The 26,277-nt window shown below is 54.5% G+C and overlaps 11 protein-coding genes across 11 annotated transcripts; 5 read left to right on the top strand and 6 right to left on the bottom strand.

The window, feature by feature from the left end:
- Window positions 1–107: 107 nt before the first annotated feature.
- On the bottom strand, window positions 108–1,959 carry BAUCODRAFT_23055 (uncharacterized protein; the record flags this gene model as incomplete). Its single annotated transcript, XM_007676120.1, has 8 exons — window positions 108–128; window positions 172–180; window positions 227–511; window positions 585–669; window positions 725–901; window positions 959–1,023; window positions 1,073–1,774; window positions 1,846–1,959. The coding sequence occupies 8 exons, from the start codon at window positions 1,957–1,959 to the stop codon at window positions 108–110; spliced, it is 1,458 nt and encodes a 485-aa protein (XP_007674310.1).
- Window positions 1,960–2,474: 515 nt separating this feature from the next.
- BAUCODRAFT_32251 (uncharacterized protein) lies at window positions 2,475–3,685 on the top strand. The gene is made up of 3 exons (XM_007676246.1): window positions 2,475–2,558; window positions 2,627–3,304; window positions 3,358–3,685. The coding sequence occupies exons 1-3, from the start codon at window positions 2,492–2,494 to the stop codon at window positions 3,594–3,596; spliced, it is 984 nt and encodes a 327-aa protein (XP_007674436.1). The 5' UTR covers window positions 2,475–2,491; the 3' UTR covers window positions 3,597–3,685.
- Window positions 3,686–3,853: 168 nt separating this feature from the next.
- BAUCODRAFT_32235 (uncharacterized protein) lies at window positions 3,854–5,284 on the top strand. Its single transcript, XM_007676245.1, has 2 exons — window positions 3,854–4,137; window positions 4,240–5,284. Exons 1-2 carry the CDS (start codon window positions 4,127–4,129, stop codon window positions 5,015–5,017), a joined length of 789 nt encoding a protein of 262 aa, XP_007674435.1. The 5' UTR covers window positions 3,854–4,126; the 3' UTR covers window positions 5,018–5,284.
- A 467-nt stretch (window positions 5,285–5,751) lies between these two features.
- On the top strand, window positions 5,752–9,357 carry BAUCODRAFT_58834 (uncharacterized protein; the record flags this gene model as incomplete). Its single annotated transcript, XM_007676373.1, has 3 exons — window positions 5,752–7,881; window positions 7,964–8,651; window positions 9,206–9,357. Coding segments are annotated over 3 exons (2,970 nt in total), but the record flags the coding sequence as incomplete, so codon positions are not given.
- A 932-nt stretch (window positions 9,358–10,289) lies between these two features.
- Window positions 10,290–11,938, top strand: BAUCODRAFT_418564 (uncharacterized protein). Its single transcript, XM_007676773.1, has one exon. It carries the CDS (start codon window positions 10,680–10,682, stop codon window positions 11,721–11,723), a length of 1,044 nt encoding a protein of 347 aa, XP_007674963.1. The 5' UTR covers window positions 10,290–10,679; the 3' UTR covers window positions 11,724–11,938.
- Window positions 11,939–11,977: 39 nt separating this feature from the next.
- Window positions 11,978–12,818, bottom strand: BAUCODRAFT_32229 (uncharacterized protein). The gene is made up of 4 exons (XM_007676244.1): window positions 12,677–12,818; window positions 12,420–12,617; window positions 12,253–12,368; window positions 11,978–12,201 (listed from the first exon to the last, which is right to left on the bottom strand). Exons 1-4 carry the CDS (start codon window positions 12,789–12,791, stop codon window positions 12,163–12,165), a joined length of 468 nt encoding a protein of 155 aa, XP_007674434.1. The 5' UTR covers window positions 12,792–12,818; the 3' UTR covers window positions 11,978–12,162.
- A 441-nt stretch (window positions 12,819–13,259) lies between these two features.
- On the bottom strand, window positions 13,260–13,599 carry BAUCODRAFT_32228 (uncharacterized protein). The gene has a single exon (XM_007676243.1). It carries the CDS (start codon window positions 13,578–13,580, stop codon window positions 13,389–13,391), a length of 192 nt encoding a protein of 63 aa, XP_007674433.1. The 5' UTR covers window positions 13,581–13,599; the 3' UTR covers window positions 13,260–13,388.
- A 709-nt stretch (window positions 13,600–14,308) lies between these two features.
- On the bottom strand, window positions 14,309–17,252 carry BAUCODRAFT_32227 (glycoside hydrolase family 47 protein). Its single transcript, XM_007676242.1, has 3 exons — window positions 14,780–17,252; window positions 14,631–14,723; window positions 14,309–14,578 (listed from the first exon to the last, which is right to left on the bottom strand). The coding sequence occupies exons 1-3, from the start codon at window positions 17,095–17,097 to the stop codon at window positions 14,530–14,532; spliced, it is 2,460 nt and encodes an 819-aa protein (XP_007674432.1). The 5' UTR covers window positions 17,098–17,252; the 3' UTR covers window positions 14,309–14,529.
- A 584-nt stretch (window positions 17,253–17,836) lies between these two features.
- BAUCODRAFT_32226 (uncharacterized protein) lies at window positions 17,837–20,904 on the bottom strand. Its single transcript, XM_007676241.1, has one exon. It carries the CDS (start codon window positions 20,594–20,596, stop codon window positions 18,329–18,331), a length of 2,268 nt encoding a protein of 755 aa, XP_007674431.1. The 5' UTR covers window positions 20,597–20,904; the 3' UTR covers window positions 17,837–18,328.
- Window positions 20,905–21,887: 983 nt separating this feature from the next.
- BAUCODRAFT_32225 (uncharacterized protein) lies at window positions 21,888–22,656 on the bottom strand. The gene is made up of 2 exons (XM_007676240.1): window positions 22,225–22,656; window positions 21,888–22,163 (listed from the first exon to the last, which is right to left on the bottom strand). The coding sequence occupies exons 1-2, from the start codon at window positions 22,274–22,276 to the stop codon at window positions 22,024–22,026; spliced, it is 192 nt and encodes a 63-aa protein (XP_007674430.1). The 5' UTR covers window positions 22,277–22,656; the 3' UTR covers window positions 21,888–22,023.
- An 840-nt stretch (window positions 22,657–23,496) lies between these two features.
- BAUCODRAFT_66250 (uncharacterized protein) lies at window positions 23,497–25,706 on the top strand (the record flags this gene model as incomplete). Its single annotated transcript, XM_007676394.1, has 3 exons — window positions 23,497–23,709; window positions 23,836–25,552; window positions 25,606–25,706. 3 exons carry the CDS (start codon window positions 23,497–23,499, stop codon window positions 25,704–25,706), a joined length of 2,031 nt encoding a protein of 676 aa, XP_007674584.1.
- Between the last annotated feature and the right edge of the window lie 571 nt (window positions 25,707–26,277).

The raw sequence follows: 26,277 nt of genomic DNA, 5'->3' as shown, positions 1-26,277 counted from the left end.
CACATGGCGCACACAAAGGGAGATGCTGGGCCTTGCTATCGTGCCAGCCAGTCCCTTAGGTTGCAGCAGCCTTGAAACGCTACCACTGCTGTCCTGCCTTCCGCAATCTAACGGCACCAGTGCCACAGCTTCATGACGTTTGACAGACTCGGTAGCATAGATCAGACTTACCTCCCAGCTCTGGATGACCAAGTCCGTAATGACAACCACCAAATGGCCGACGTACCATGCCCTCTCGGGCATAGAGTGTGCAGTTATGCCGCCCACTGCTAAGAGCCACAATAGCAGGTGACTTCGCGTTCCAAGTGCTCTGATGAGGTGCGTGAGAGAGGCTTTGAGGTCTCGCACGATAGTGTGCAGTTATGCCGCCCACTGCTAAGAGCCACAATAGCAGGTGACTTCGCGTTCCAAGTGCTCTGATGAGGTGCGTGAGAGAGGCTTTGAGGTCTCGCACGATAGTATGCAGCATCAGAGTCGGATTGGGGAAGTAGCCGGACATGGGCGTGAAGACCTGAAAGTATGGACCAAATACATCAGTGCTGTTTCAGACAGAAACTAGGGCTTGTGAGTGAGAGAATACGTACATGCAGGCAGCCTGCAAGCCGGCAACTTTGCGAGAGCCCAGGTATCGGAGAGTCGCTGGCTGCAGTGTGCGACATTTGGAGCAGCCTTTCGAGGATTGAGCAGAGCAGACTAAGGACGTTGCTTGCCTCGTGAGGCGAACCATATTGGACCCGTGGACGTGTAGAGTCTTGACACCCGCTGGACCTCGTGGAGAATGTTCGCAGTAGTAACATCGACTCCGAATTCGAGGAGATTCTTCTCGTCACCATCATGGGTCAGAAGTGTAACCAATGCAGGGTTCTCGAGCGAGGCAATGCCACGTGCTCCATCTCCATAGCTGCTTATATTACCCGGTCAGCGACTCGCACGGGCGGCATGCAGACATTCGGCTTACGTCAATGGCAATAGCTGCGGTTCGTTGATGGATACCATGGCACACCAGAATACAATGTTCGAAGCCTAGTCAAGCACTCAGTTGAATGCTTCCATCAAAGAACGAGCAATATACCATGGGATTGGTCGATCTAATGACGTTCAGCCCGCCTCTTAGCTCAACGATCCGTTTCAGCCCCTCAAGGTGCATGTCGAGCGCCCGCATATTGCCTCGATCATGTTCCATAGCAGCCAGGGAGGATACAGCCACGAGCGTGTGGTCATTGATGCCAGCGACCGGATTCATCACCCGGGTATTCAGCAGTGTCAAGCATTGATCGAGCAGGCGCCGCGTATGCAGGCTGTCATTGGAGCCTTGCAAGTTCGCTCGATCCAGACTGCTCAGAAGTAGAACAACGTGAAACAGAACCTCGTCCGCGCGTACGAAGGGCCACCAGAGCTCTATAAGCGGCCTACTGGCATAGAAGGGAAAGGACCGATATGCGAAATTGGAGAGATAATGGCTCAGCAGAGCGTCGACACTAGGCGCCGGCTCTTGAGTAGCAGGCCGTGCTTCAAACGGATCGAGACGATCCGCTGCGAGCTCCAGTGGTATTTGTAACGGCTCGGCTAATCGACCAGTAGAGCCGGTGGGTCGCACTGTGAGCTCACCCGGTACGGAGATGCGGCGAGACTGTCCCGTGCGTGCCTGATGAGAAGATTCGGCTGATGGCGACGGAATTGGTCTAAATTTCGGCTCCTGGTCATCGAAATCGCAGGAGACAATGCTAGGGTAGCGGCGTTGGCAATTCTGGCAAGCTGGTCGATGCTCGTCGCACTGCAGAAAATGGTCAATACTTTGAGCCTACGCTCTCAAACAGCATTGAGTTCTGAGCCCATAAGTCGTACCTTCACCTTCCGCACCTTACAGGTACGACAGCCACTCTTGCTCTTCTTGTGGGAGCGTCTCGGTATTGGTCGGTGCTGCTGTTGGTCGATCTCAGAAGCCTGAGCTTCCGCCATACTTCGATCGTCGTGTCTTATGAGCTCGTGTATCGCACCACTTGGGTCGGGAAACCCTGCAACGAACAGAGTCCATCATAGCGGCAGCTCCTGTACCTTTATCAAGCAGCTCGGGTTCGTGTCTGCATGCAGGAACCTGGCTCAGCTAAACTGCTTCAGGTTAGTCTGCTCATTCCGGTGCTTTGATGTTCCGCTCTCTCATACAGCTCGAGCTTAGAGCAAGCCATATCTCATGGCACATGGTACAGGAAAGCATGCTTAGCTCTATGCGGATGGTGAGCTAGCTCGACAGTCCGGTTGCGTAAGGATTGGCTTATGCAATCTGTGATTGCAGCATGGTTGAAGTCTGTCAGCTGAACCTTGTTGAATCCGGGCTACATATGCCAGCGTTTCTGCCCATGTTGCCACTTTTGACAGCTTGGGCTCGGCGTGCATTCCGCCCGAGAGTGTATGTAATGCCGTGGGGGCGGAACATCGTTACGGCTTCCACGTAGACGACCAACAAAGGTGAGAGAAATCGAACGGACCAAAGATGGAACGAAACATGAAAGCAGCCGTGATTTACGAAGCAGGACGTCCTGATGTACTCAGGATCGAAGAGGTACGAGCGCGTTATTGGTGTGATTGTACATCAGCCCAATCAGCGTTCAATTCACTCACCAGGAACAGTGCCCAATTCCTAAACCGCAGCAAGGTTGGGTACTCATTCGCGTCAAAGCCTTTGGCCTCAACAGGTCTGAGCTGTTCACGCGTCAAGGGCACAGTCCCGGCGTCAAGTTTCCGCGCATCCTTGGTATCGAAGCAACCGGCATTGTCGAGGAAGCCCCTGGTGGCGAGTTTCAGAGGGGTGACGTCGTAGCGACAGCCATGGGAGGCATGGGACGTTCGTTTGATGGCGGCTACGCTGAGTTCACATGCGTCCCTGCCGGCCAGATCCAGAAGCTGCAGACGAAGTTGCCCTGGGACGTCCTCGGTGGCTGTGGCGAGATGCTGCAGACCGCATATGGTAGTCTGTTCAACGCTTTGCAATTGAAGCAGGGCGAGAAACTCCTTGTCCGAGGCGGTACAACCAGCGTTGGATTGGCTGCTGCGGCGATCGCGAAGAACCATGCCGTGACAGTCGTGTCGACAACTCGTAACCCTAAACGGGAGGAGCTGCTGAAGAAGTCTGGGGCGAGCATCGTAGTTATCGACGATGGCAGCATCGCTCAGGAGGTCAGGAAGCAGACGGGTGGCGAAGGCGTGGACAAAGTGCTGGAGCTGGTTGGGACAACCACTTTGCTCGACAGTCTGCAGTGTGTCGCTGCTCACGGTATTGTATGCATGACAGGAATGGTCGGAGACAGTGAGTCACTCAGGTCTGGTCTCATCTGTGACATTGCTGAGGAAGTGTTGTAGGCTGGGCTCTGAAGGACTTCAGCCCTATGGACGCCATCCCAACGAGCGTCTGCTTGACATCTTACGACGGAGGTCCTCGGGCGTTCATGAATACGCCGTTGCAGGAGATGGTCCACCAGATCGAGGAAGGCACCTTACCTGTGTCGATCGGGAAGACATTCAGGCTGGATGAAATTGTAGAGGCTCACACGACAATGGAGGAAAATCGAGCTGGCGGGAAGATCGTTGTCTTGCCGTGAGGAGGTCTGCGCCTATGGCACGGCACCTTATATGGCACTGATAGGCTTCTGATTGCTAGTTGAACGACTTTAGCGATCGACGCCGTAAGAGCCTACATTGCTGAAACCATCCACGTCCGTCTGCTCCAAATGGAATAAATGATGTTGTGAATATTCCAGGAAGCCACGCTTGCCGCACCAGCGAGATCCGCGTTTGGCGAGTTGCCCCACGCTCTACCCGCGAGCTGCCAAAGTCCGAACATCTACCACTCTTCTAAGACCTTGGTGGCGCCATCCATGCAGAGCTACCCCTTCGTCAAGTGTCCTTTAATTGGCTCATTGTGGGTTCCTGGCAGCGGCTTACGCGCGTGGAAGAAGACGCTGTTCAACCTAAAGCGTCGTCTTACCGTCTACCTACCCTGACCACTCGAGCACGCATATTGGGAAAAGCACAGACACCTGGGTGGTGGTAGTACGCGAGGGCAGTACTGCGGACGCTGCATTGGGTGGACCTTCATGCTTTTGGGCTGTCATATATTGACCCTGCCGACATGTCAATTAAGTGAGTCTCTACCCTCCACCCTTTCTGTACCAAGCCTGTCATGTCCCCGACCGCAACCGTGATCATGTCTACGACCGAGCGCATCCGCTCACACCTCAGTAGCTGGGTGATGCTGTCACCCGACACCAACCCGCCTTATACACCACTACCAAACGAGCAAACACTTTTCACTGCGCCACCGCGGATAGGCTTCGCCATCTCCACGCCTTCACATTATCCAGCGAAGCAGCAGAAACCGTTCAGTTTGACACATGCAAGCGGCGTACTATATCTTACGAATCGACGTATGATATACCTACCCGACAAGGCAACAGATAAGTTGAAGAGCTTCGCAGCACCACTTCTGAACCTGCACGATAGCCATGTGACTGCGCCGTTCTTCGGACCGAACGTCTGGACTGCTCTACTGCAGCCTGTGCAGGGCGGGGGCATCCCCACACCAAGCACCGGCGTAGTAGAGATTCGATTGACTTTCAAGGAAGGCGGAGCATTCGACTTCCACACCAATTACGAGAGGATTCGAGAAAGATTACAACAGGCTATCGAGGTCAACCGAGTGGACGGAGACGGGTCGGGACCGGCAAGAGCGGCGGTGAATGGCGTCGATGTGTCAAACGTGAACCTCGAAGATCTGCCAGCGTACCAAGAGGAGAGCGACGGCCCGCTATTGTCGCCGGTGATGGTCCCGAGTGTTGTGCCAACGGCGGCTCCGGTGCAGCAGAGCTCGGTGCAGAGGGATAGTGGTGTCGCCGTGGAAGATGACAGGCCGCAGGCGAAGCCAACTGAAACCGCACAGTCCGCGCCCCCTTCGTACGAAGAAGCGCAGATGCAGGGAGTGCAGGATGAGATGGAGAGAAGGTTAAGCGGAGGGAGGGAGTGAAATCGGCGTCGCGTCCGGTAACACTCGCCATGAGCGTAATTTGTAACACTTAGCGAATACGACTTGAATGACCACCCCAGTAGAGGAACGATATGTATTTGTCCATGCGGCTTTGGATCGGAGCTTTCTCGTGGCTGCTTGTTGCTTTGTCAGTCTAACAGATGATGTATCAAGGTGGACGACCGTTGCAATGACCTTACAATACGCAAGGAACCAAAATTTGTAACGTAGTTATATAGTTCACGTACCTGCGTTGAGATACGATGATGATGTTGCTAATAAACCGGAATGGCTCTCCTGACGATTTAGCGGCCTGCGCCAACGGGCAGACCCCTTCCCTTTCCTCCTGCCTCCTCCCGAACTTGAGGCTCACCAGCGTTCTACCGCCACGAAACAGACTCATTTGTAGTAGGCCTTTCCGTGCATTTGCCACTGTGGAAGCCTTCCATACCTTGCGTACGAGGCATGATCCATCCGTCGAGTGAAGATCAGGGGGTATATTGATGTACGCCCGCACTGCAGGACAGCGCACGCGACAGCCCCTCGGCCTGTCTCCGCGCACGGACTCTGACCGCCAGCACCTTGCACTGAACACCCTTGCAACAAGCACCATCGAAGCATCTGCGCGACTACAAGCGCATGGTGCTCAGGCTCCTGCCCTCGGCGCGCTTCTGGAGGTGATTACTGGAACTGAGGGTGAGCACTCGCTGGCCTCTTCACACGTCTAGCCCAGCATGTTCTGGAGATTCGGCGGTTACGCCAATATATCAAGTCTTGATAGTATCCTCGACAAGCAAGACGTCACAGTCGAGGAATTGCTGGACGAGAGCGACCTGATACAGGAGCTGAAGCAGCAGAACAGCAAGCTCATAGAGTTCCTGCGAGAAGAGCCTGTGCTGAGGAAACTGCTCCAATATGTCGTAGCGGACAAGCTACCTGACGAAGCAGAAGAGAAGATCAAAGCTGAAGAACACAAGGAAGAAGAGGTCAAGTCACCCGGCATTTCGTTCTTCGGCAAAGGCAAAGGACGGGCACGTTCAAAGTCCGTCAGCAAAAAGGACGAAGATGGCGAAACGGAGCAGGAGAAAGTAGAGGCGCAGCGGAAGAAGTACGCATACGTCGCCTGCGAAGTGCTGTCTTCAGAGGTGTGGTCAATAACGGAAGCCATTCTGTCACATCCTGACTACTTGCGAGAGTTCTGGCAATACATACGTCGGCCGACTCCGCTGGACCCGCTGCAGGCTGGCTACTTTACGAAAGTGAACGAGACGCTACTGGATAAGAAGACTGAGGAGATGCTCGCCTTTTTCAAGAGTCTGAATGGCATCGTACCTGCCATGCTACAGCACGTGGACTGTCCGGTTGTAATGGACCTTCTCCTCAAGATCATTTCGCTGGAGAAGCATGAAGGCGGTGCAGGCATTGTGGACTGGTTGCAAACCCAGGACATGATCCCATTACTTCTTGACTATCTCACAGCAGAGCACACCTCGGCAACGCAAACTTCCGCAGGCGACTTTCTCAAAGCCATCATCACCATTTCCGCCAATGCTACTACGCAAGATCAGTCTGTGATAGGACCCAATGAGCTTACCCGGCAGCTAGTGTCAGAACCGTGCATTCAGATACTCATCTCTGAGATGCTTCGTGGTAGCAATGCACTCACAGTCGGTGTAGGCATTATCATCGAAGTCATACGAAAGAATAACTCAGACTACGACACTGAGAGCCAGATAGGACCCGAGCCAAAGACTTCTGACCCAATCTATCTTGGTACGCTGTTGCGGCAGTTTGCAACTCACGTACCTGATTTCATGCACCTCATCCGCTCGCCTTCCGCACGAAAACCGGACCTCCAGGCCGCTTTCGGCGGCAAGATTGAGCCTCTCGGCTTTGATCGCTTCAAGACTTGTGAGCTGATGGCCGAGCTGTTGCATTGCAGCAATATGGCTCTGCTCAACGAACGTGGTGCGGAGGAAGAAGTCCGAAAACGTGACATTGAGCGTGAGAGGTTGAAAGCTGATGGCAAGCTCGCAACGCCGAGAGCACCAACGTCGCCACTCAACGATGACAGCCACGAGGAGTTTGGCAGCTCTGTAGACTCACACGGCTTCCACCACGCTCAACGTCCCACAGACGAGGAGATGGATGAGAAGCCAGAGGAGGCCCGCAAGCTTGAGGTGCAGAATGCGTCAGACGAAGACGGCTTCGAGAAAGTCACCCGCCGCGACGCGGACACAGACGATCTACCGGATGAGGTCAGCTTTGACGAGTTTAATGAGAAGATTGAGGAAACCGGACTCCCTGCAATGAAGGAGATTGAGAAGCGCGGCTCAACAGAACCACAAAATCATCTGCCGAATGACCCAGATATGCCAAAGCCTCTTTCACCGAACAAGCCGAAAGCGCCACCAAATGAGCCGATGTTGCACTTCGATCCTCCGCCCACACAGGCTGCAGACTCGCCGACGACTGCTGGTGTGACGGATAGAGTTCACAATATCAACATCGATGAGGACACCGTAATGACCGAGTTCGGCGAGGAGCCGACTGACCTAGATGACGAGGGCCCCACGGAGCTGGAACGAGAGCTGGCAAAGGAAGTCGAAAAGCCTGCTCCCCTATTCGCTCGGAAAGAGCCGCCTCCGCCAGATGCGATCGACCCTATACACGGCGCATCTGGACAATCTGACAGTGAGGATCAGACTGATGTCGATCAAAGCATAGCGACCATACAGGGTGGTGAGCCATTCATGACCAATGGAGAACGACAGCTGTACGAGACAGAAGCGGACGGCAATCCAGTTGTCGGAGACTTACTAAAGATGCAGTTCGTTGAGCACCAAGTTGTGCCTACTATACTTGTAAGTCCTGTTCTCTTCGCCCTTTCTGCACGCTCGAAGATTCTGTACTACCACGAGATACTTATACGGGTGGTACTTGCAGGACTTTTTCTTTCGCTTTCCATGGAATAACTTCCTCCATAATGTGGTTTACGATGTCATACAACAGGTCTTCAACGGTACGTTGGAGCGTGGCTATAATCGCGCTATGGCGTTCGACCTTTTCACGCCTATTCAAGACAAGGACTCTAGACCTAAAGACACCCTTGGCTTAATGTCGACGAGGGACATTACGGACAGAATACTGGACGGTCAGGCGGTGTCAGATCGATCGCAGACCGAAAAGGGCATGCGCCTAGGCTACATGGGCCATCTGACGCTGATTGCCGAAGAAGTCTGCAAATTTGGACATCGACAACCATCGGAGTTACTGGACCGAGTCGTCTTCGACCGTGTCAACAGACCAGAGTGGGCACATTATGTCGATGGCACTTTGACCGAGACTCGTGACAAGGACAACGCCGTGCTCGGCGGCATCCGGCCGGAGAATGCCATCGGCATGCGCCAGGCTGGTATGGGCGGCAGTGGCTTCGGTTCAAACACGGGCACTGGTCTCGCCTCCGCTGGCATAGGCTCCGGAAATGTGCCACAGGACACTCTGGCTATGAGCGAAGGCACCGTAGGACAGAGCTTCGAGATCAACTCCGGCACAATGTTATCGGGATTCGGCGAAGCCGACGATGACGAAGACATGGAGGATGAGGAGAAGGTGGTAGCTGACGCGAGAGAACGTGCGGCTGCGGCCGCGCGTGCGGCATACCCGGATGATGAACAGGTTGGTGAGCTTTCTTTTGATGAGATGGACTACCGTTGATCCATTTCTGCACACCCCTCCCGCACGCATACATGACTGCACGGCATTGCACGTAAAGATGTACGAATACTGTACAAACATCAAGGTTGTGGCACCGGTGGCTTTGGGATTGGTGCTAGATGGTGGTGGGCAGCGGATGCCGAGCGGCAGAAGCAATGAAGAAGATAGTGCGCACTCAATGCAGGCATGTGTAAAACGACCAAACCGAAGAGATGATGTTGCAAGAGGGTCTCAAAGTTCCGAGCCGGCGCACACATGGTTCGGCATTATCCCCGCTGACTCCCTTAACCTCGGTCACGCGACACCCCTTCCCGTCTCTTAGCAAATCACGAGCCGGGATAGCCGGCTTACCACTCTTCCACCCAATCGCATCCATCTTATTCGTGGAAGGTACGCTTGTCGTTCTGAACGAACCAAATACTGACTAATGCTTTCATTAACAGACAGAACAACCGGTACAGTCCTCGGAAGCCGGCTCTCCCGTCGCGATTGCAGGCGCGCCGTCAGTACCCGCGCCGCTCAACGTCCCGCCGTCGAGAGCACGAAGGCAACTCGCTGCCCGGCTAGCGCAGAAGCGTAGGGATGCTGAGCATGCGGATCAACGTGACCCAGATGCCACGGATGCGTTGGCAGTCGAGACTGCTGAGCGTCTGCCAAACGAGCCTGATGCATTGCACCCTGCGTCCCAATCAGCTGGCCTAGGAACGGAAGTTGCTGGCTCGAACATGGTCGGCGGCCAGAGAAGTACTGCGAGTCGAGTATCGAGTATGTTTAATAGCGATGATAGCTCTGACGACGAATACTTCGATGAGGATGAAGCCGGAAGGGACGCGACCTCAGAACGGCCAGAAGCAGACTTCGAAGAAGCTTCGCTGTTCATGGGCGGTGTTGGACGGCGCCGGAATGGCAACGATCGTCGGCCAAGCACCACCGAAGCGAAGGAGCGTAAACCTCTGGATGTGGACGATGATGACGACCAAGCCACGAGTCTTGGCAACGCTATGGATCGTAGGCTGCACCTGAATGACCAAGGCGAAGGACCGTTCGCCGACCCAGTTGATGTCGATGATGAGGACAGCGATGATGACGAGCTCATCGAGATACGGCCGCGTCGGACGAGTTGATGCCGTCCTGCGAACTGCTCATTACCTCGAGAATGTGGGCGTGCACCGGCGCTTGGACGGCCCGTCTAGATAGACGTATCTGCAGCGCTTAACGATACCCTCTGAACGAACGAATAGCTTGCCTTGTGTACGCTCCGAGTGCCAACTCGTCCCTGACAGCCAGTAGGCCTTCCACTTCCTGTGCATCACGACTTCTTCCGACACCGGCAAACGTTCGGCGGATGCAGTCTTTGTCGCCTGGCAACCGGTAAGCTGCGCCTTTCCAACGTAAGCCTGAAGAGCTGCAACAGGATAGTCTAAGCCGCCATCAATCGAAGCACATCAGCGCCAGTGAGGGTGCGTCGAGGATGCATGTTCGTCACGCAACACAGCACTTGTGACTGATAGGTGTCAGGAATGGTGATTACTAACGCAACGCAAGTATTCAGGCTCTCGAAATCAGCGCTTGCATCCGCCGGATCGACCGCCGGCGTATGTTCGCCTGAGTGGGTAAATGAGCACGCGACACGTTTCCCTTCTCGGCGCGAAGGAGTGGTTAACGATGCAGGCCACATCCCAATATCTGTCAGGCGCTGCGTTCTTACCCAATAGCATTTCCCCGTTGTCACGATCAAGTGTTGACAGCAGCAGAAAAGCGTGCCTGGTGAGGTCAACAAGTGGATACAGAGCACTCATTGTGGCCTATGGACCTGAGCCGTCCACCCCCTCCTCTACGTCGTGATCACCCTAGGTTGCAGACAGTGAAAACGACATAAGATGCTTGTGAAACTACTCTTGCTGACCTTCTGGTCCGCTCGTCCTCGACCATACCAACTCCCACCATGACCACAGCATTCTCGACTCTACCCATCGTGGACGTTGGGGTGCTGTCTGAAGTCCAGCCAAAAGCTCAAGATGTACTTGTGCTGACTCAGAAATTGTACGATGTATTCACGACAGTTGGGTTCGCCTACCTGGTGAACGCTCCTCTCACCTTCACCCATGCGGATATCTTCGGTCTGGCTAGCGACTTCTTTCGCTTGGAGGAGACGGAGAAGCTGAGATTAGCCACCAAGACTTCCGTACCGTCGAACAGTAACACGTACAGAGGCTACTTCCCCTTTCAGCCGGGTTGCGACAGCCTCAAGGAAGGCTTCGAAATCGGTCCGGCTCAAACACCTGGCCGTAGTGCGTTTGGCAAAACGCAGAGGTACGACTTGACGGAGCCGAATGTTTGGCCTGCTGGAGCTTCTTTCCATGATGGCCGTGTCAAGCTTGAGAGACTCCACGCTGAGCTGCAAAAGCTTGCTTCCACGCTGCTGCTCATGCTTGGTATTACACTTGGCAAGCCAGCCGACTACTTCGCCCCATATCTGCTCGAGTCTCTGTCTACGCTTCGACTGCTACATTACCCACCGCAGGAGAGCACCGAAACAGAAGTCGCGGCGATCAAGCTGTGTTGTACGCCGCACACTGACAGTGGTATCCTCACGCTCTTGCACCAAGACCAAACGGGCGGTCTTGAAGTACTGAATGCGGAGGGTCGGTGGATCGCTGCGCCGTACGTTCCTGGCTCGATCGTTGTCAATATTGGGGATCTGATGGCTCGCGTGAGCGGAGGCCGTTTTGTGGCGACGATGCACCGTGTCCGCACCAGCCCTGGGAAAGGCACACGCAAGGATGGTTTGGGACGGTTCAGTGTGCCTTTCTTCTTCGAGCCGGGAGAAGCGTGTCTAATCCGCAGTATCGACGGCGGTGAAGGCGTCGTCTATGGCGAGTATGTTCGAAGGAAAATGGGCACTTGGCTTGAATACCAGAGTTCGCCAACACAAGAGCCGGATGCGACTATTGCAGTCAGTGCAGGTATCGTAAAGGTAGCATCCTAGCGTTCAGTAGCGCAACTCTGAATGGGTCTCTGGGCCGTATTGTTGGGTCGCAGCCTCACTGAAAGCTCTGATGCTGATGGACTGCGGATGACCAAAGCCTGCACAAGAACCGTAAAATCTGGATCCCGTATCGATGGCAAACTCATGCTGTCTGCGGTGGGTTCTTGACCGTCCTGTTGCTAGTTAGCGGTGCGAGTCGCTCGAGGCCAACAGTTTCGCATCACGGTCGCGATTTGTAAGATCGACGAGAAAGTGTGGCAATGGGAGTGCCTATTGTGAGGTGCTATGCTTCCTCATAATATATACAAATGTGCGCATCTTGCACTGGCAGCATGGTCGACCATCGACCCTTGTGGCTCTGTATCCAGAGCTGTTTCCATCCTGGCCCGCTATCCGTACAATGCAAATGCAGCGGTCATGCCGGTTGCACGAGTACCATTTAGAGGAACTTGCACATCATGGCAACCATCAGGTCGAACTGAGACATCATTAGCCGAGAAGCTTGCCAAGAGGCAAATTGCGACCGTACCAAGCCAATGGCTTCGACGAAAGCGAAGCCGAGAATGGCGTAAGCGAAGAGCTGGCCACGAAGGGACGGGTTGCGAGCAACAGCGGACAGAAGGGCAGCGAAGACGAGGCCGATACCTGGACCTTGTCAGCACTGTTCCGGACAGCAAGCATATTGTTTAGGCGCACCGATTCCAGCGCCGCCGAGACCGATGGCGGCAGAACCCATGCCCATGTTCTGGGAGACCTGAACGAGGGCATTGGCCATCTCAGATGAGTAGGCACGGCTGGCCTGGATGCCGATGGGGGAGACCTTGGCACGGGCGGAGTTGAGGAGGGTCGAGGTGCGCTTGATGGTGGTGAAGGCAGTGTTCTGGCGGGTGGCAACTGATGAAAAAGTGTCAATAGAGGGCTATCCTGATGATTTCGTGATGGAGGAAGCTGACCAGAGTAAGCACGGGTGAGCTTCTGGAGCTGCACTGGCGACCGAGCGACCCTGACGGTGCTCTGAGCGGCCATCGACGCCATCTTAGGGGCAGCGAGACGAAGGGAGGAGGCCATTGTGATGATGAATGCTCACGAGACAACAACGACCCGTCTGCAGATGGTTATTTGATGGAGTGAAGTGTGACGAAGGGGCTTTGATGGCAGAGCTGGAGCTGGAGGTGTCACGGGGAAGGTGTGGGACAGGAGCAGGAGAGCAAAATTCTCAATGCGATGGCCGCTTGGGAAAAGGCCGGGTGATCCATAGGGAGCGCTAGGCCGTCCCACCTGTCCGAAGTGAAGTCGTTGATTGGTACTTCGTGACTTAGCGGGTCCATGCACATACCAGATGATGCTTGAATCCACACCGGACCTGCACCCGGCTCGTTTGTCGATAACGGTAAGCCTGATCAGGCACAAGTTTGTTTTATTCCAGCTGTTATCCGCGGTAGACGGTTTGATCGTTATGCTGTCGCAGTCAATACGATAAGAGCTCCATGTATCGCACATAACAGCTCTACGTCCTACATCCAAGTCTACAGCAACGAGCCAGTGCGAGTGGCGAACTCCTGTCGTCAGCCCGGGCCCTGGTTGAGATTGTATCAACATTTTCTCACGGGAGGCCTGTGCTGGTACGTTCCGAGTTTGTCCGATATCACGGATAGGGTACGATCCCTACATATCTGCATGCCATACGAATGCGAGTGAGGACGCTTTCGCAATTGTGTCAGAGCAGCCTGAGTGTGACTCACTGCCACCACGGTTTCGCAAAGCCGTACGGAAGTGTGGGTGGTACGGCTCCTTCGATCGCAAGCCAGCTGTTATACTAGGCCGCATCCTTGGGGAAGTGGCGGTTGAGAATACCATAGCGGCTGGCACCGTCGGGCTCCGCCAGGACACCAGCTTTGTCGAGTTTTAGTGACGCCGGCGAGATTTGCCCGAAGTCAAGGCTCGTTTGCCGATGTTGTTCGTTGGTCAGGATAAAAGCCGAAGCAGTTTTCGGACGCTCCCGTGTACCCGTCCGGAGCTACTGCCGGAGACAGCCCACAGCGTGGGATTTTTTCGGATCTCTATGACGGCTCCGGTTTGCCTAAATCGACGACAGTAGCTTGTCAATAACCAGATTGCTTTTGCGCCGAAATTGATAAGAACTGTCGCTTATGCTCGACATGCTTTCTGCTGATTCCAATGATATGCGCAAAGCTCGATTTTCTTTTGTATCCTGACAAACGCATTTCGGTAAGGGGCCATGGTGTGCCGTCAACGCGACCGCAAAGTGGATCGGGGAGACAGGAGACTGAGACCCACCAGCGTCCGTAGCGCAGCTGGGCAGAGCCCAGCGAGTGATTACCGACTAGCACAAAGAGTAGCCTTGCCTGTTCGATTGACACGAGTTATTGCGACACACGTTCGCGATGCTCAAAAAAGGCGGCATGAGCAGTACTAGCCAAGTAGTAGAAACCCTAGAGTTAGACAAACTGCACTGTTGTCACGACTAACTACTCCTCACTGCATACCCGAGGCTACTAGGGGGTGTCACGTGACCTTCTATTACGCGAAGTACACATCACCCTGCTGGAAAATGTAGTCGTGTCGCTGAGAGCGCCACAACACCGACGTGTGGTACGTGTTTACGGTATCAATACCAGATCTCTGAGTACGTCTAACACGATACGAGACAGTATTGGGCTGGAAGACCTCGTTTTCACCCTCCGAGAACTCGTTCAATAGGACTACATTGAACAGAATCATTTTAGTTTCCAAGTGCGCCTTCCGGACGTCTATCACGTCACAGCATGTATATCAAAGGTATATCCTATGCGTTGTCAATGTTACCAATGCCGCACTGCACAAGGAAGGGATGCCTGCAGATCAAGTTAGCATTCGTCACGGAACTGAGCAAGAGAGGTTACTTACGCTTCGGTGTTGAACACCCACTGCGAGAGATCGACAACAGACGGCTCAGTGAAACTAAGGTACAGGTACTTGAGGACTTCGGCGAAGAAGAAGCTATAGAAGGATCAGTCAGAAAATGACTCCGCTTTCGATTGGCTTGAGACACTTACGAGTCGAGAGGGTTGGTCAAGTTGCCACCATTTGGCGCTGTGACGTTCGACACTGTGGCAAACGCGACGCTCGTGCGGGCCGTGGTGTTGATCGCCTGGGCAATCTGCCAGTTGTACTCGGCCCACCTGGAATCACCAGTAATGCGATGAGCGTAGAAGATGCTCTCGATAGCCTCAGGCCGGGCCTCCCAGTTCTCGTCGCCGGTAGGGATGAAAAAGCCATGTGCGGCGGCGTATTGCTGATCGTAGGTGTCCATGTAGGAGGAGTTGGGCTGGATGTTTGACGAGTTGTACCAGCCCCAGCTGAGTGGACCAAGGCCGGTCAATGTCTGGTTGTAAGTCTGGTGGCAGCCATCGGTGACGTCGATACCAAGGTTGTAGTAGGATGTGTCGCCGAGAAGCTTGGAGCCAAGCAGAAAGTTGCCGCCGGCGAAGCAGCTGAAGTCGTCCATCATATCCGTAATAGTGCCATTCGCATCCAACTCGGAGATGAAGTAAAGGTTTGGCCAGCCGTATGGGTTCATGATAAGATGATCAGCGGTACTGTCAACCGCGCTAACCCAGAAGTTCTTGTACGCAGTTGTGTTGGTGGTAACCTGGTATTGGTACGTCTTAATAAGGTACTCGAGGAAGGAGTCGACACCGGAGTGCCAACCACCATCGTATGTGATCATGTGGCCAGTCGTGGGGTCAAAGTTGGTACCCACGAGACCTGGATAGATGGGCGCCGGAGAAGGGTTGACGAGGTAGCTCGTCGCTCTGTCGACAAGACTGCGGTAGGTGGAGTTGCCCGACAGGTCCGCAAGTCTGTACCAATCGAGGAGGAAGCTACCAGTAGCAGCAGTATTTGTTGCGGTGAAGTTCGTGCCGTTCACCACATCGTAGCTGTACACAATGGCACCGCTGCTGAAATTGACACTGCTGGCAGAGAGTCCCGTTGGTGTGTTGAAGCCGTACGCAATGTGGTTGGCGAGGTTGATTGCTTGGCTTAGTAGCGCATTCACCAGGGTCTGATTGTAGCCATTGTAGAACTGGCCACTCTTCAACAGGTCGTAGGCCGACAGCAGACCACCCAAGTAACGGATGCTCGTATCGAAAATCTCAACTGGTTCATTGGAGGTGTAGTTGAAATTGATTGTGGCGATGAATGCTAGCTGCTGAGCCACAATGTCTGTCAAGTTCATGACGATGGCAGTGTCGATACCGTCCACGATGGTCAAGCCCCACTGGTAGAAAGGATCCTGGTAAGAATTGTTGATCGGCAGTAGCTGATCATGGCCAAATGCGTACGTGGAGTAAGCGTTCCAAGCATACTGGTACATCTCAACGATGGCAGCAGCACGGGTGGCATTGCTGCCAGCGCCTGAAGCGAAGCTATACTGGATCGGCGTGCAAGCCGCGAGCGTCGCAGCAGAAGTGCCCGAGCTAGTAGAAGTGCTCGAACTGCTGGAGCTGCTAGAGCCAGTGCTGGTGCTCGAGCTAGTGCTGGAGCCAGAAGTGCCGGAGCTGACAGCTGTGCCTGACGAGGTGGAGCTGGATGTGCGTGTGGTGGTAGTAGAGTTCGCGAACGGGGCCGAAGAGCTCGCAATGCTGGAGCTGCTGCCAGAGCCAGTACCAGTCGTTGTGGGTATTGTGGAGCTCAGCGTTCGCGTGGACGTCGCAGTCGAGGTTGACGTGGACAAAGTCAGATTCGACGAGGAGGAGACAGAGACTGTGAGTGATGAGCCGGAGCTGGAGCCGGAGCGCGTAGAGCTCGACACAGTTCCAATAGAACCGGATGCCGGGGCTGACGAGCCGGACACAGGAGCTGCAGAGCCGGAAGCCGGTGCCAAGGAGGTGGACGCAGGATTGCTGGCAAAGGATGATGGTGAGCTAGACGAGCGTGCTGAAGCCGGTGCGGAAGCTGAGCCAGATACAGGTGCAATTGCTGACGAAGAGGGAGCAGAGGTCGACCGTGATACTGAGGACGTGGCTACAGAGACCGGAGCACTAGATGCTGTTGCGGGTGCGGATGCGGATGCTGAGGCATTTCCCGTGACTGCCGTCGACACCGGCGAAACTGATGCAGACAATGTAGGGACTGAAGTCGAAGAGACAATGATTGAAGAGCTGCTGCTTCCCCATGAGCCTGACTGTACCCCCCAGTGTCCGCGCCATCCGCCAAAGGCTGGGCGGTCCCAGACATGGAAGAAGCTGGCGAGCCAGTTGCTTGGAGTATCATCCGGAGTCTGCTGCTCGTCGACTGCAGGGAGAGGGAATGTTGGGGTCGCGATGGCGGATACCGCAAGCAGCGAAACGAGAGACACGTATTTAGCCATTATTGCAACGAAGGAATCAAGAGTTGTCTGCCTCTTGCTGCTGAAGAAACGAGCGCGCACCGAAATGAGTGAGGGCGAGCAAGACGGAGGTTGGTATGACAGTATGATGGAAACAACACCTACTTCGAAGTCTTCAGACAACGGGCCTAGTTGCATCTTAACTCTCTCACAGGACGGGGCCGCGGTGCCGTTTGCACATCATGGTGCACGGAAAGTTTGCTTGATACTAGGGTATAGCGCCTGGAGTAGGTCCTTGGAAGAGGAAAGGGCGCGTCACTACCCATGCACGCCCCCAAAGCGATGCAAGCGCTTTGCCCCAGAGGCACATGGATCGTCAGGAACTAGCCTTGCCCAGCCACTCAAGGCGATGCACGTCTGGGGGACTGCCTAGATTTGCGGCGGGATCGACATGCAGTGTGAGATGTCAGAGGAAGGCAAGGAGATGTGCAGCTCATCCAATATCTCTCCGCATAAACGACTTCATGAAGTCACTTTAGCCGCCAGTCGAGTGCGGTCGGACGGGCTCATGGGTGCCGACCGGGTGGTAGATGTTGCACCGCAGTCATCGGCCACGTTGTGTCTCCATACATTGTGCGAGCGTGTGGCGACACGAGCGGCTCATGGTGTCTTGTTGCATTCTGCATGCTACAACGCTCTCGTCGTCGAGGAGATTGAGTTCAAGGGTCAAGAGACGGTTATAGAAACTGTTGGACTCCATAATTGTCCGAGCGAAAAAGTTAGGTAAGATGTGGCGCTACAGTGAGCAGAAACAGATTGCAGGGATGCAGCCAAAAGCTTGTGTTTGTGGCGTTTACGGCACCACGTTGCCAACCAAGCGCGAGCCATTTGCTGCTGAGAGCATTCACCCAAATTGTCGCTCTCAGAGTTTCGGCACGGGGAAAGCGCTCACGCACTCTAGACTCGTTGCCTCTCTCAGCGAACATATTACGGCGAGGTAGCGCCACCCTCGTCTACGATGACGCGGGCAGCGTTGTAGAGACGTCCTCGTCACACTTAATAGCATGGATACTACATGTATGTACCCAAGATGCGAATCGGAAAGGTCAAGCTGTGCAGGTAGAGTGATTTGATGACGATCAGCCTGTGCTCAATGTCGCACTAATGTAGCATTTCCGGGGTATCAGTCCGTGCGTAGCACTGCTTCACAAGCCGACATTAGTTCATAAAACGACCGTTGGATTTCAGGAAGAGACCGGAAAACGTTAGCACCTCACAGATCCTTCTTTGCTTCCTCCGGCTCGAAGTCGCTGCTGGGAGTCATAACGCCAGCATCGGTGGAGTCACCTTCACCGTCCGCCATCTCCCAACCACCGTCCGTCTCACTCTTGCGCCGTTTGCTCCGTTCCCGCATCTGAGCGCGCAGTGTCTTACTCACCTCATCCATATCACGGTCTTGCTGGCCGGTGTCACCTCTGTTGATCGGACTGAAGCCGAAACCTGATCGAAAGTTTTCTCGACCGTCTTCGCTGTTCGTGCGGCTGCGAGATCTACTGGGTGTGCCAGGCCTGCTAGCGAAGATGCCTACCGTGCCGATGTTCGCAAAGCTCTCATTCCGCGGCAGGTCGGTCTTGAGACGCTTAAGCTGTGGCGAAGGGGTGACCTCGAGCTCACCGTCGCTCTTTGCGTGTGACGGCGTCCTCGGCGGATCAGGAGACTCCGGTGCCTCCTCTGGATCGGGGATAATACGTCGCTTGTCGAAGTCTGGGAAGAGCTCAGGGCCAAGCTCGTTGATGATGTTGTTGATCTGATCTTGTAGCTCCTGTCGCCGTATTCGTAGCTTAAGCAGAGTATTTTTTGAGCTAGGGCTGATGGAAAGAATGAGCGGCCGTAAGGATTTGAAGATGTCCATGCCGATTTCGCCAAAGCGAAGGGCCATGAAACAGATTGCTGGGAAGAAGAACAGGCCACCAAAGAAGACCGCCCACAGCGGTATCCAGGTCGGCACTCGACCACCGATTCGGTTGGCTGAGACCCAGTAGGTCAGGATAACAGTGTAGATGAAGTCTAACGTCGGTGTGAGTGCGAGCGCCACAAGCACCTTCCAAGTAGCGATAACATCGCGAGCTCGAATCTTTACGGTGGAGGCGGCGAGTGCTTCCTTTGCCTTGGCATGTGAGATGGATTTGCCTGTTATGAATACTGGAGAGAACAGTACCACGCCAGGCAGCACTGCGATCGTGAGGACCAACAGCTTGGCAACACGGTAGATAAGGGTTGCCCAAACTCTGTACCATGAGAACTTGGCGTAGGAAACTTGATGATCTCGTAGGCCGATCCTGAACAGCGTGCGGTTGTAGTCCAGTACTTGCGTGCGAAGGCTCACAATGCGCGGGTCGTCTTTGTACGTATTGTACCCTTTAATCAGCCTGCGGTTCAGCTCAACCACAGCGGAAAGAGGCAGCCGCTTGCCCTTTGGGTTGTACAGCCGGCGTACAGCTTGTATGAGCATTAAAGTATCGTAGTCGGGAGCTAATGTGGTAACGGCAGTGAGTCGCTCGTAGACAAGCTCCAGCACTTTGGCAATGGCCGTTCTTCGGTCACCCTCCTTATACTGCAAGACGAGTTCCGGATCGATTGAAATGGGTGCTCCGAACTCGATGACAGCTCGAGAGCGGAACTTGTGGGCGTGGAAGTAGTTCATGCCCACCGGCACTATCACCACGCCGCACTTTGGATCCTTCTCAAGCGCACCTAGGGCCATCACAGCGACGCCACCCTTGAGCGGCAGAAGCTCGGTACGGTCGTGACTGCCTCCCTCTGGAAAAATCCCGACACATCCACCTTGCTCTATCTCGTCAAAGACCTTTTCGTATACCTTGCTCTGGTTGACGTGAGGTGCAACTTGAAAACTGATTCCCTCAAACTTCTCCGTCACCTTTTCGGTCTGACCATTGGCCTGGTCTAACGGTCGCCCAGTGAGCTGTTTGTATGCTACATCGCCTTTGAAAGCCTTCTTCAGGCGGAGCTCTGTTGGTCCCAGAATCTCCTTGATTTCGGTGCTTGCTGCGGTATTGTCAACGCTGGGCAAGACCAGGAGACCACCAGGCATGAACACCTTCTCGTTTGTAAAGTCCGTACCATTCCCCTTGAGTAGCGTTGGGTCACCCTCTGGGTCTGGTAGGTATATCTTTCCCTCTGCCGGCTTCTTGCTGTCCATAGCCCGCCCCACCGGAACTGCGCCTATCAGTTTGGAGAAGAATCCGATGACCGGCCTATGTATGCTCTTCTCGGCTATGAGGAAACAGACTCTTCGCTTCGCATCTTGCTTCACAGTGCGCATCAGAAGCAGCGGATCTATGAACTGATTCGCATGCGGTGCAGCCACGAAGAGGATTGGACCAGTTTTGGGTATGCGCCATGTGCTTCGCGGATGTATCTCGCGGAAGAAGAGGTCCACTACAATTGTGAAGATCCATAAGAAGAGGTCGTATGCCAGGTGGTCGGTCCACCGCCGGGCCTTGCTCGCTGCGTTGGCCATGTCGGTAAAAGATGCAGAGAGACGATTACGTTAAGGTACAATTCCTAAATGGCAGGCTACCGCGCCCGCGACCACTATGCCATTGCTGTCGGATGGTGTTGAGGTAATCTGCATGCGTGCAATTCAACAAACCTCGCTCCTGCTGTTGACCTTTGGGGACAGCTTTCTCGGTGGGGTGGAGTTGAAACTGGGGAAGGTACGCAAATGCGTCACTTTCTCCGCAACAACGCTTCTCACTCCAGATACGCATCGCACATGTACTCCATATCTGTGCTGGTGATGATGCTTTCGTCTACGGGGCGAGTTATCAGTGTAAGGGAGAGCAGGAGAAGCTGCAAGAAGCTGAGGATCTCGCTCTTGGTCGTACGGGCGAACATTCCGTCAAAAGAATGATACGCGAAAAGTTTACAACACGATTTCATGGCAAAAGAGTGATTCAAAATCCATCGAGTACGTGTTCCAATCCACCTGACCCTTTCCTCCCCTCCCCTGGTAGGTGTAACGCATTTAAGTAAGTTCTACCTCTACTCCAGTCTGCATGTAGAAGCGGACAATCAAGACTTCCCAGGTGCTCGACTACCTTGGGTCGCTGCTGTCACGCAGGACCTTCACAAACTTTTTTTAAGCCAGGCCGGAAACATCATGAAGAGCTCAATATTACACACCTTGCTGGCGCAAACATAGTGAACGGCCGAGCTTCTCCAGGGACAACGGCCCTGGTCGGCATCCCCACTACAATCTTCAACACCCTTACTCTCTCACGGAAGCTGTGCTTGAGTAAGTACAGTTCGAGGACCGACTCAACCTGAGCTGGGTGATTAGTACAACCGGTTAGACGGAGTGTATCATGCTCTCAGCCCTTGCAATGACGCCTTCACTGCAAAAGCAACGGGCCGCTAGAAGCCAGTGCAGGATGCGGTGATGCTGCGTCTTCAATACTCAGCAACTGTTCATTCAGCAAGCTCCTAGTCATTCAACAGAGCAACAAGACCACGTAGATTGTTGAAGAGTTCACGTTGCCCAGACTTCGACACATCTCTTCGTAGATACGATATCTAATCTCAGCCGGCGGCGGAGAACGGTCTCGCTGGTGGGCTGTTTGGTAGACGGACCTTGACTTCGGCTGGCTTTGGAAGCGCTTTAGAGTGTCAGTCTGTCTACGGCTCTAAAGGTGAGCATGGAGACTCTGTTGTATGCACTCTCCATTGCTTCCTGGTAGGCGGTAAGTAATGTGCCAGTGACTTCTAGATGAGCGGAATGCTGGAGATGACGGGAGGATGGCAGCAAGAATGGGAGGTGGGAGGAGATGTTCAGCTCTCTGCAGGATATTCGTCCATGATTCGTCTGACAACATGACCATTGACTTTGCTCCCCATTGACCATATTTCGGCACATCGTCCGAGCTGAGCTAGCAGCAATGTCCGTCATTACCTTTGGTGAGATACGTTCGTACACGCAGTGAGCGTTCTACGCCATCGCAATGGCAAGAGAGTAGTGCCTCGCAGGGAGCTCGATGGAAACCAGGGATGCTGCACTTGCTCTGACGGCCACAAGCGATACATCATTGCTTCACAACTGGCTCAGCCTGGGAATGTTTTCGCGCCAGATCCTGAAAGTTGAGCACCTACAGTAGTCGACAAGGCGCAACATGCGAATAGAGCAGTCGCCTCTTTCGGCCATTGTTGACGGAGACCGCAACTTTACCTAGCCGAAGCTATGAGGGAGGCTCTCAATGGGGATGTCGATGGTCATTTCAGCCAGGGCGATGAACTGCGCCACCCGAGCAGAGAGTGATCAGCGGTGTGAAGCAAGACGAAACGTGGGGATGGCGTGCGTGGACAGAAGTTCTGATCGGATAATTGCAAGTCGTGTTTGCAGGAAGCGATTTCACCCCATGCGTTCCAGCGCGTTCGATGGACATGAATCAACTGCTGGTTAAGCGCAATGTTGATGCGCCGGACCACCTCTCACATGTACAACTCGGCGACACCCTGTGTCTGCTTGGTCCATGAAAAGCATTTGTCGAAGCGATGGCCAGCTTTTTTGTCATACAGTGTCTGGAGATCGTGCTTGCCCCACTTGCGAGAACCGCCTGGAACCGAGCGTGCGCATGGGCAAGAGCCCAACCTCCTCTACCTTCCGTCTGCTGCTGCGTGCGGTCAGCGGACAAGGTTCCATCTATTACATTACAATAGCAAAGACTGCTTCAGTATGGTAGAGCGAGGTCCTGGCATGTTATAGCCGCCTATGAGTATCTTACACGGAAGGTCCCACAGCGCACTGTAGAGTTGAAGGAGTCCAGACGGATGCAACCCCACCACAGCACAAGTGCGTCGCATCGATTGGCTGCTTGAGCGTCTTACTGCATTGGTGCGCTGCAACCTCTAGCCCTCACCGCTTCGTGCGCACGCAGCGCCCGGCAAACTCATGCTGGCGTGACGGAGGGCAAGCTTCACTGCTCTTCCTCACCCGCCTCACCGACTCCAGTCTCCACTGCACAGTCGGCGGCGGAAGCGTCGATTGCTGCGCCCTCTTCGCAGCGGAGCAGACCACGTCCATCTTACTCATACTCACGAGTCCCGTCCGCGAAGATGGACAGCTTTGCCTTCACCACCGACGCCAACTTCGCGCCCGAAGCACTGCTCGAGTTCACTGCGGCTCCAGCCTTCGACGGCACCGGTGACCAGCGCTCGCACTCCTACCCGCAACCCTTCCTCCACCAGCACTCGCACGCTTCCAACACGCACCAAGCCAGCTGGCCGCCGCTCGGTCTTGAGCAGATTGGAAGCGCAACCATGTCGCAGCAGCATCATAATCAACATCTGCACGCACACGCTACATACCCGCCCCAAAACCCACGGCAACATGGCAGGCCGCAATCCAGCGGTGTGCCTCAGCAGATGAACCTGCAGACCTCGGGTCTCGACCTTGAATACCAGAGCTTGCTTCCGATCGATTGGCAATTTCAACTGCAACAAGCGCAGCAGCAACAGCAGTATGTTCAGCAGAGCAATGCGCTGCACTTGAATGCGTTCGATCAGGCAACCTTCGGTGGCCATCTGCAGACTTCGCCAGTGGACTTCATGCCCGCCAGCGCGGCGGAGAGCTACGCTGTCAGCACCGGCATGGACCCAACTGCTTTCATGACTATGGCCGGGCCGATGGACTCCATGAACGCTCTGGCCTTCCCGCTCAACGACTACTCGAACGACGCAACCTTCGCTTTGGCTGTCAACCAGGCTATGCTCAACCAGACAGCCACAGAGTCGGTCCACTCGAGCGTACCTGGTGGCTCACCTACCGGCACCGCGTTGGAGGTACAGTCTGTGTCCGACAACGAGTGGTCGCTCGTCAACTTCAAGCCCAACAGACAATCCATAGACTCGTTCACAGGTACTGTGTCGAATCCCAGCCAGAACCTGCACATCCGGACTAGTTCTGAAGCGTCGGCGTCCGATGGCCCGAGCTCAGCTGAACTCTCCGGCAGCTATGAAGAGATACCGCCGTGGCCGCTTAGCTCACCGCATGACTTCCACGGCAGTGAGTGGCTCGACGCTCAATATGTTCAGCATGCTCATGGTCTTCCCACCAGCACCCAGAAGCAGACTTCACCATCTTCGTCGCTGGCTGTCAGCCCCACAGGAGGCATGTCCGGTTACCGTTCATCTGGCTCATCGTCCAACTCACCCACGTCATCCGGCCCCTTGTCGCCACCCATCCGGCGCCGCAAGTCGCCTGTCGAAGGCAAAACCACCAAGGCCGTCATCAAGAAGGTGCCGACTTCCTCACGCAAGGATGCCAGTGGCGAGAAGAAGGTTGGCCGAAGAAAGGGTCCCCTCAGACCTGATCAACGGCAGCAAGCCCACGAGATCCGCAAACTACGTGCCTGCTTACGATGCAAGTTCTTGAAGAAGACTTGCGACAAGGGCGAGCCTTGCGGTGGCTGCCGTCCCAGTCATGCCCGGCTTTGGCAGGTACCGTGCACGCGCATGGACATCAAAGACATCGGCTACTTCATGAAGGACTGGAAGGCCGACTACGAGCGCCACGTTAGCCTTGGTTTCTCCGTTGGCAACATAAAGGGCTTTAGTATGGTGGAACGCACACTTTACATCACTCACGGTTATGGTCACTACCTCCCCATCAACGCCCGCGAGGTTTTCGTGCGCGACGAGAAGTGCTTCGGCGTGGATTGGTCCGAGTCTGTACCTTCGCAGACCTTCGAGATCAATACCGCACGCATGTCTGCCGGTATTGAGGGTGTCAGCACTACCTTGCTCTCAGAGTACCTCGATCGCCACCTTGAGAGCGGCTTCGAATCATTCGTGGACGAGTACTTCGACGGCACCAAATTCGTCACTGAGATCCTGAAGACGGCCTACCGCTACTACATGCGCGAAAAGACTCCGTCCGTGCGTAAGGCATTGAAGCTTGTGCTCGCCTACAACCTCACCATGTCTGTCACCCTCGTAGAAGGTCTCTCCGAGGAGGAGCAGTTTGGTGGCAAGATCGAAGCCGAGACGTCTAGGTTCAACGGCAAGACTGCCGCGCCCGTCATGATCAACTTCCAAGTCAAATGCGCACTGGCCGACATGTGGCGTGAGCTGCAAAAGGACATCTTGGAGGAGCTATCGTCGCTGTACAGCTCCGTTTACTCTGGTGAGAAGCTCAAGAACTGGCCTACCATCTTCATGCTTGCTGCGATACTGCTCGCCATTTGGGAGGAGATGCAGTTTGACTGCCATTACCGTGTACCCGACGAGAAGGCGGTCAACAAGTTCTGCGAGGAGATGGAGAGAACGCCGGTTGGTGTCATTGTAGGCTTGTTCCAAGCCATCTCTACCAAGCTGCCGGGCCTACAAGAGTGGGACACCCGGAAGCATCATCACCTGCTCGGTTCCAACCCGGCGGTGTGTGATGCTTTGACCGAAGTTCGTGAACATGTTGGCAAATATGGTGAGGACCCAGTGCTAGTCCGCTCGTCCTTTGCACCGCTAACTGTGTTGCAGAACAATATCTCAAAGAGCGCTCAGCTGCCAAGTTCGACCGCAACGACTTCGACTGCCTGAGCAACAAGTTCTTGAGCAAGCTGGTCATCCGTGCGAACTAGGGGTCGACGGACCGTCACAAGCTGCTTGACGCAACGACGAAGGACGCCCGTCGAGCACGCAAAAACTCGCATGACGATAACAACGATGAACAAGATGCGATACCGCCAGCTGACATTCAGCGTGAGCGGCACTTCTGATACTAGAACGACGTGCACGAGCACGACGCCACGCATAACGGCCTGCCACACCCAAACCCCTTTCTTTATGTACGACTTTCGCTTTATTGCCACGCTTACCAACAGTCCGGGAAAGCTACGGCCAGGTTTTCGACGTTACACGATTGCTTCGCTTCTTTGTCATGATGATACCACTGCCTGCATGGAGTCCGAGCTGATCCGATTTACGAACGGTGCATCTACGAAGTAGCTCTTACGTGAACACAATTTAACCGGCGCCGGTAACGGACATCGCTTGCTGCACAGCGGGATGTGAAACGGGGTGTCGATTACGGCTTACGCAGCGATTTGATCTTTTCTCGGAGTTTGATGCAAAATGTCGTGAGATGGCTGACGGATCTTACGCGACGTATGTGATGGCACGGATGATGAAGAAGCAATGGCGCCGATGGTG

Source organism: Baudoinia panamericana, assembly GCF_000338955.1.
Source record: "Baudoinia panamericana UAMH 10762 unplaced genomic scaffold BAUCOscaffold_4, whole genome shotgun sequence".
NCBI lineage: Eukaryota > Fungi > Ascomycota > Dothideomycetes > Mycosphaerellales > Teratosphaeriaceae > Baudoinia > Baudoinia panamericana.
Note: the sequence above shows the minus strand (reverse complement) of the source record. Positions and strands in the feature narration are given on the sequence as shown.

What these genes read in the sequence shown, in the direction of transcription:
- BAUCODRAFT_32251 (XM_007676246.1), top strand. Translation starts at nt 2,492, where the DNA reads ATGGAACGAAACATGAAAGCAGCCGTGATTTACGAAGCAGGACGTCCT. An exon ending in TGATGTACTCAGGATCGAAG is followed by an intron (nt 2,559 to 2,626) that starts AGGTACGAGCGC and finishes CTCACCAGGAAC; the next exon opens with AGTGCCCAATTCCTAAACCG. An exon ending in GACAGGAATGGTCGGAGACA is followed by an intron (nt 3,305 to 3,357) that starts GTGAGTCACTCA and finishes GAAGTGTTGTAG; the next exon opens with GCTGGGCTCTGAAGGACTTC.
- BAUCODRAFT_32229 (XM_007676244.1), bottom strand. Translation starts at nt 12,791, where the DNA reads ATGGCCTCCTCCCTTCGTCTCGCTGCCCCTAAGATGGCGTCGATGGCC. An exon ending in TCTCGGCGGCGCTGGAATCG is followed by an intron (nt 12,369 to 12,419) that starts GTGCGCCTAAAC and finishes GACAAGGTCCAG; the next exon opens with GTATCGGCCTCGTCTTCGCT. An exon ending in TCGTCGAAGCCATTGGCTTG is followed by an intron (nt 12,202 to 12,252) that starts GTACGGTCGCAA and finishes ATGATGTCTCAG; the next exon opens with TTCGACCTGATGGTTGCCAT.
- BAUCODRAFT_32227 (XM_007676242.1), bottom strand. Translation starts at nt 17,097, where the DNA reads ATGGCTAAATACGTGTCTCTCGTTTCGCTGCTTGCGGTATCCGCCATC. An exon ending in TTGACCAACCCTCTCGACTC is followed by an intron (nt 14,724 to 14,779) that starts GTAAGTGTCTCA and finishes ATCCTTCTATAG; the next exon opens with CTTCTTCTTCGCCGAAGTCC. An exon ending in TGGGTGTTCAACACCGAAGC is followed by an intron (nt 14,579 to 14,630) that starts GTAAGTAACCTC and finishes CTTGATCTGCAG; the next exon opens with GCATCCCTTCCTTGTGCAGT.
- BAUCODRAFT_32226 (XM_007676241.1), bottom strand. Translation starts at nt 20,596, where the DNA reads ATGGCCAACGCAGCGAGCAAGGCCCGGCGGTGGACCGACCACCTGGCA.
- BAUCODRAFT_32228 (XM_007676243.1), bottom strand. Translation starts at nt 13,580, where the DNA reads ATGGTATTCTCAACCGCCACTTCCCCAAGGATGCGGCCTAGTATAACA.
- BAUCODRAFT_32225 (XM_007676240.1), bottom strand. Translation starts at nt 22,276, where the DNA reads ATGGCCGAAAGAGGCGACTGCTCTATTCGCATGTTGCGCCTTGTCGAC. An exon ending in GTTGCGCCTTGTCGACTACT is followed by an intron (nt 22,164 to 22,224) that starts GTAGGTGCTCAA and finishes CCAGTTGTGAAG; the next exon opens with CAATGATGTATCGCTTGTGG.
- BAUCODRAFT_418564 (XM_007676773.1), top strand. Translation starts at nt 10,680, where the DNA reads ATGACCACAGCATTCTCGACTCTACCCATCGTGGACGTTGGGGTGCTG.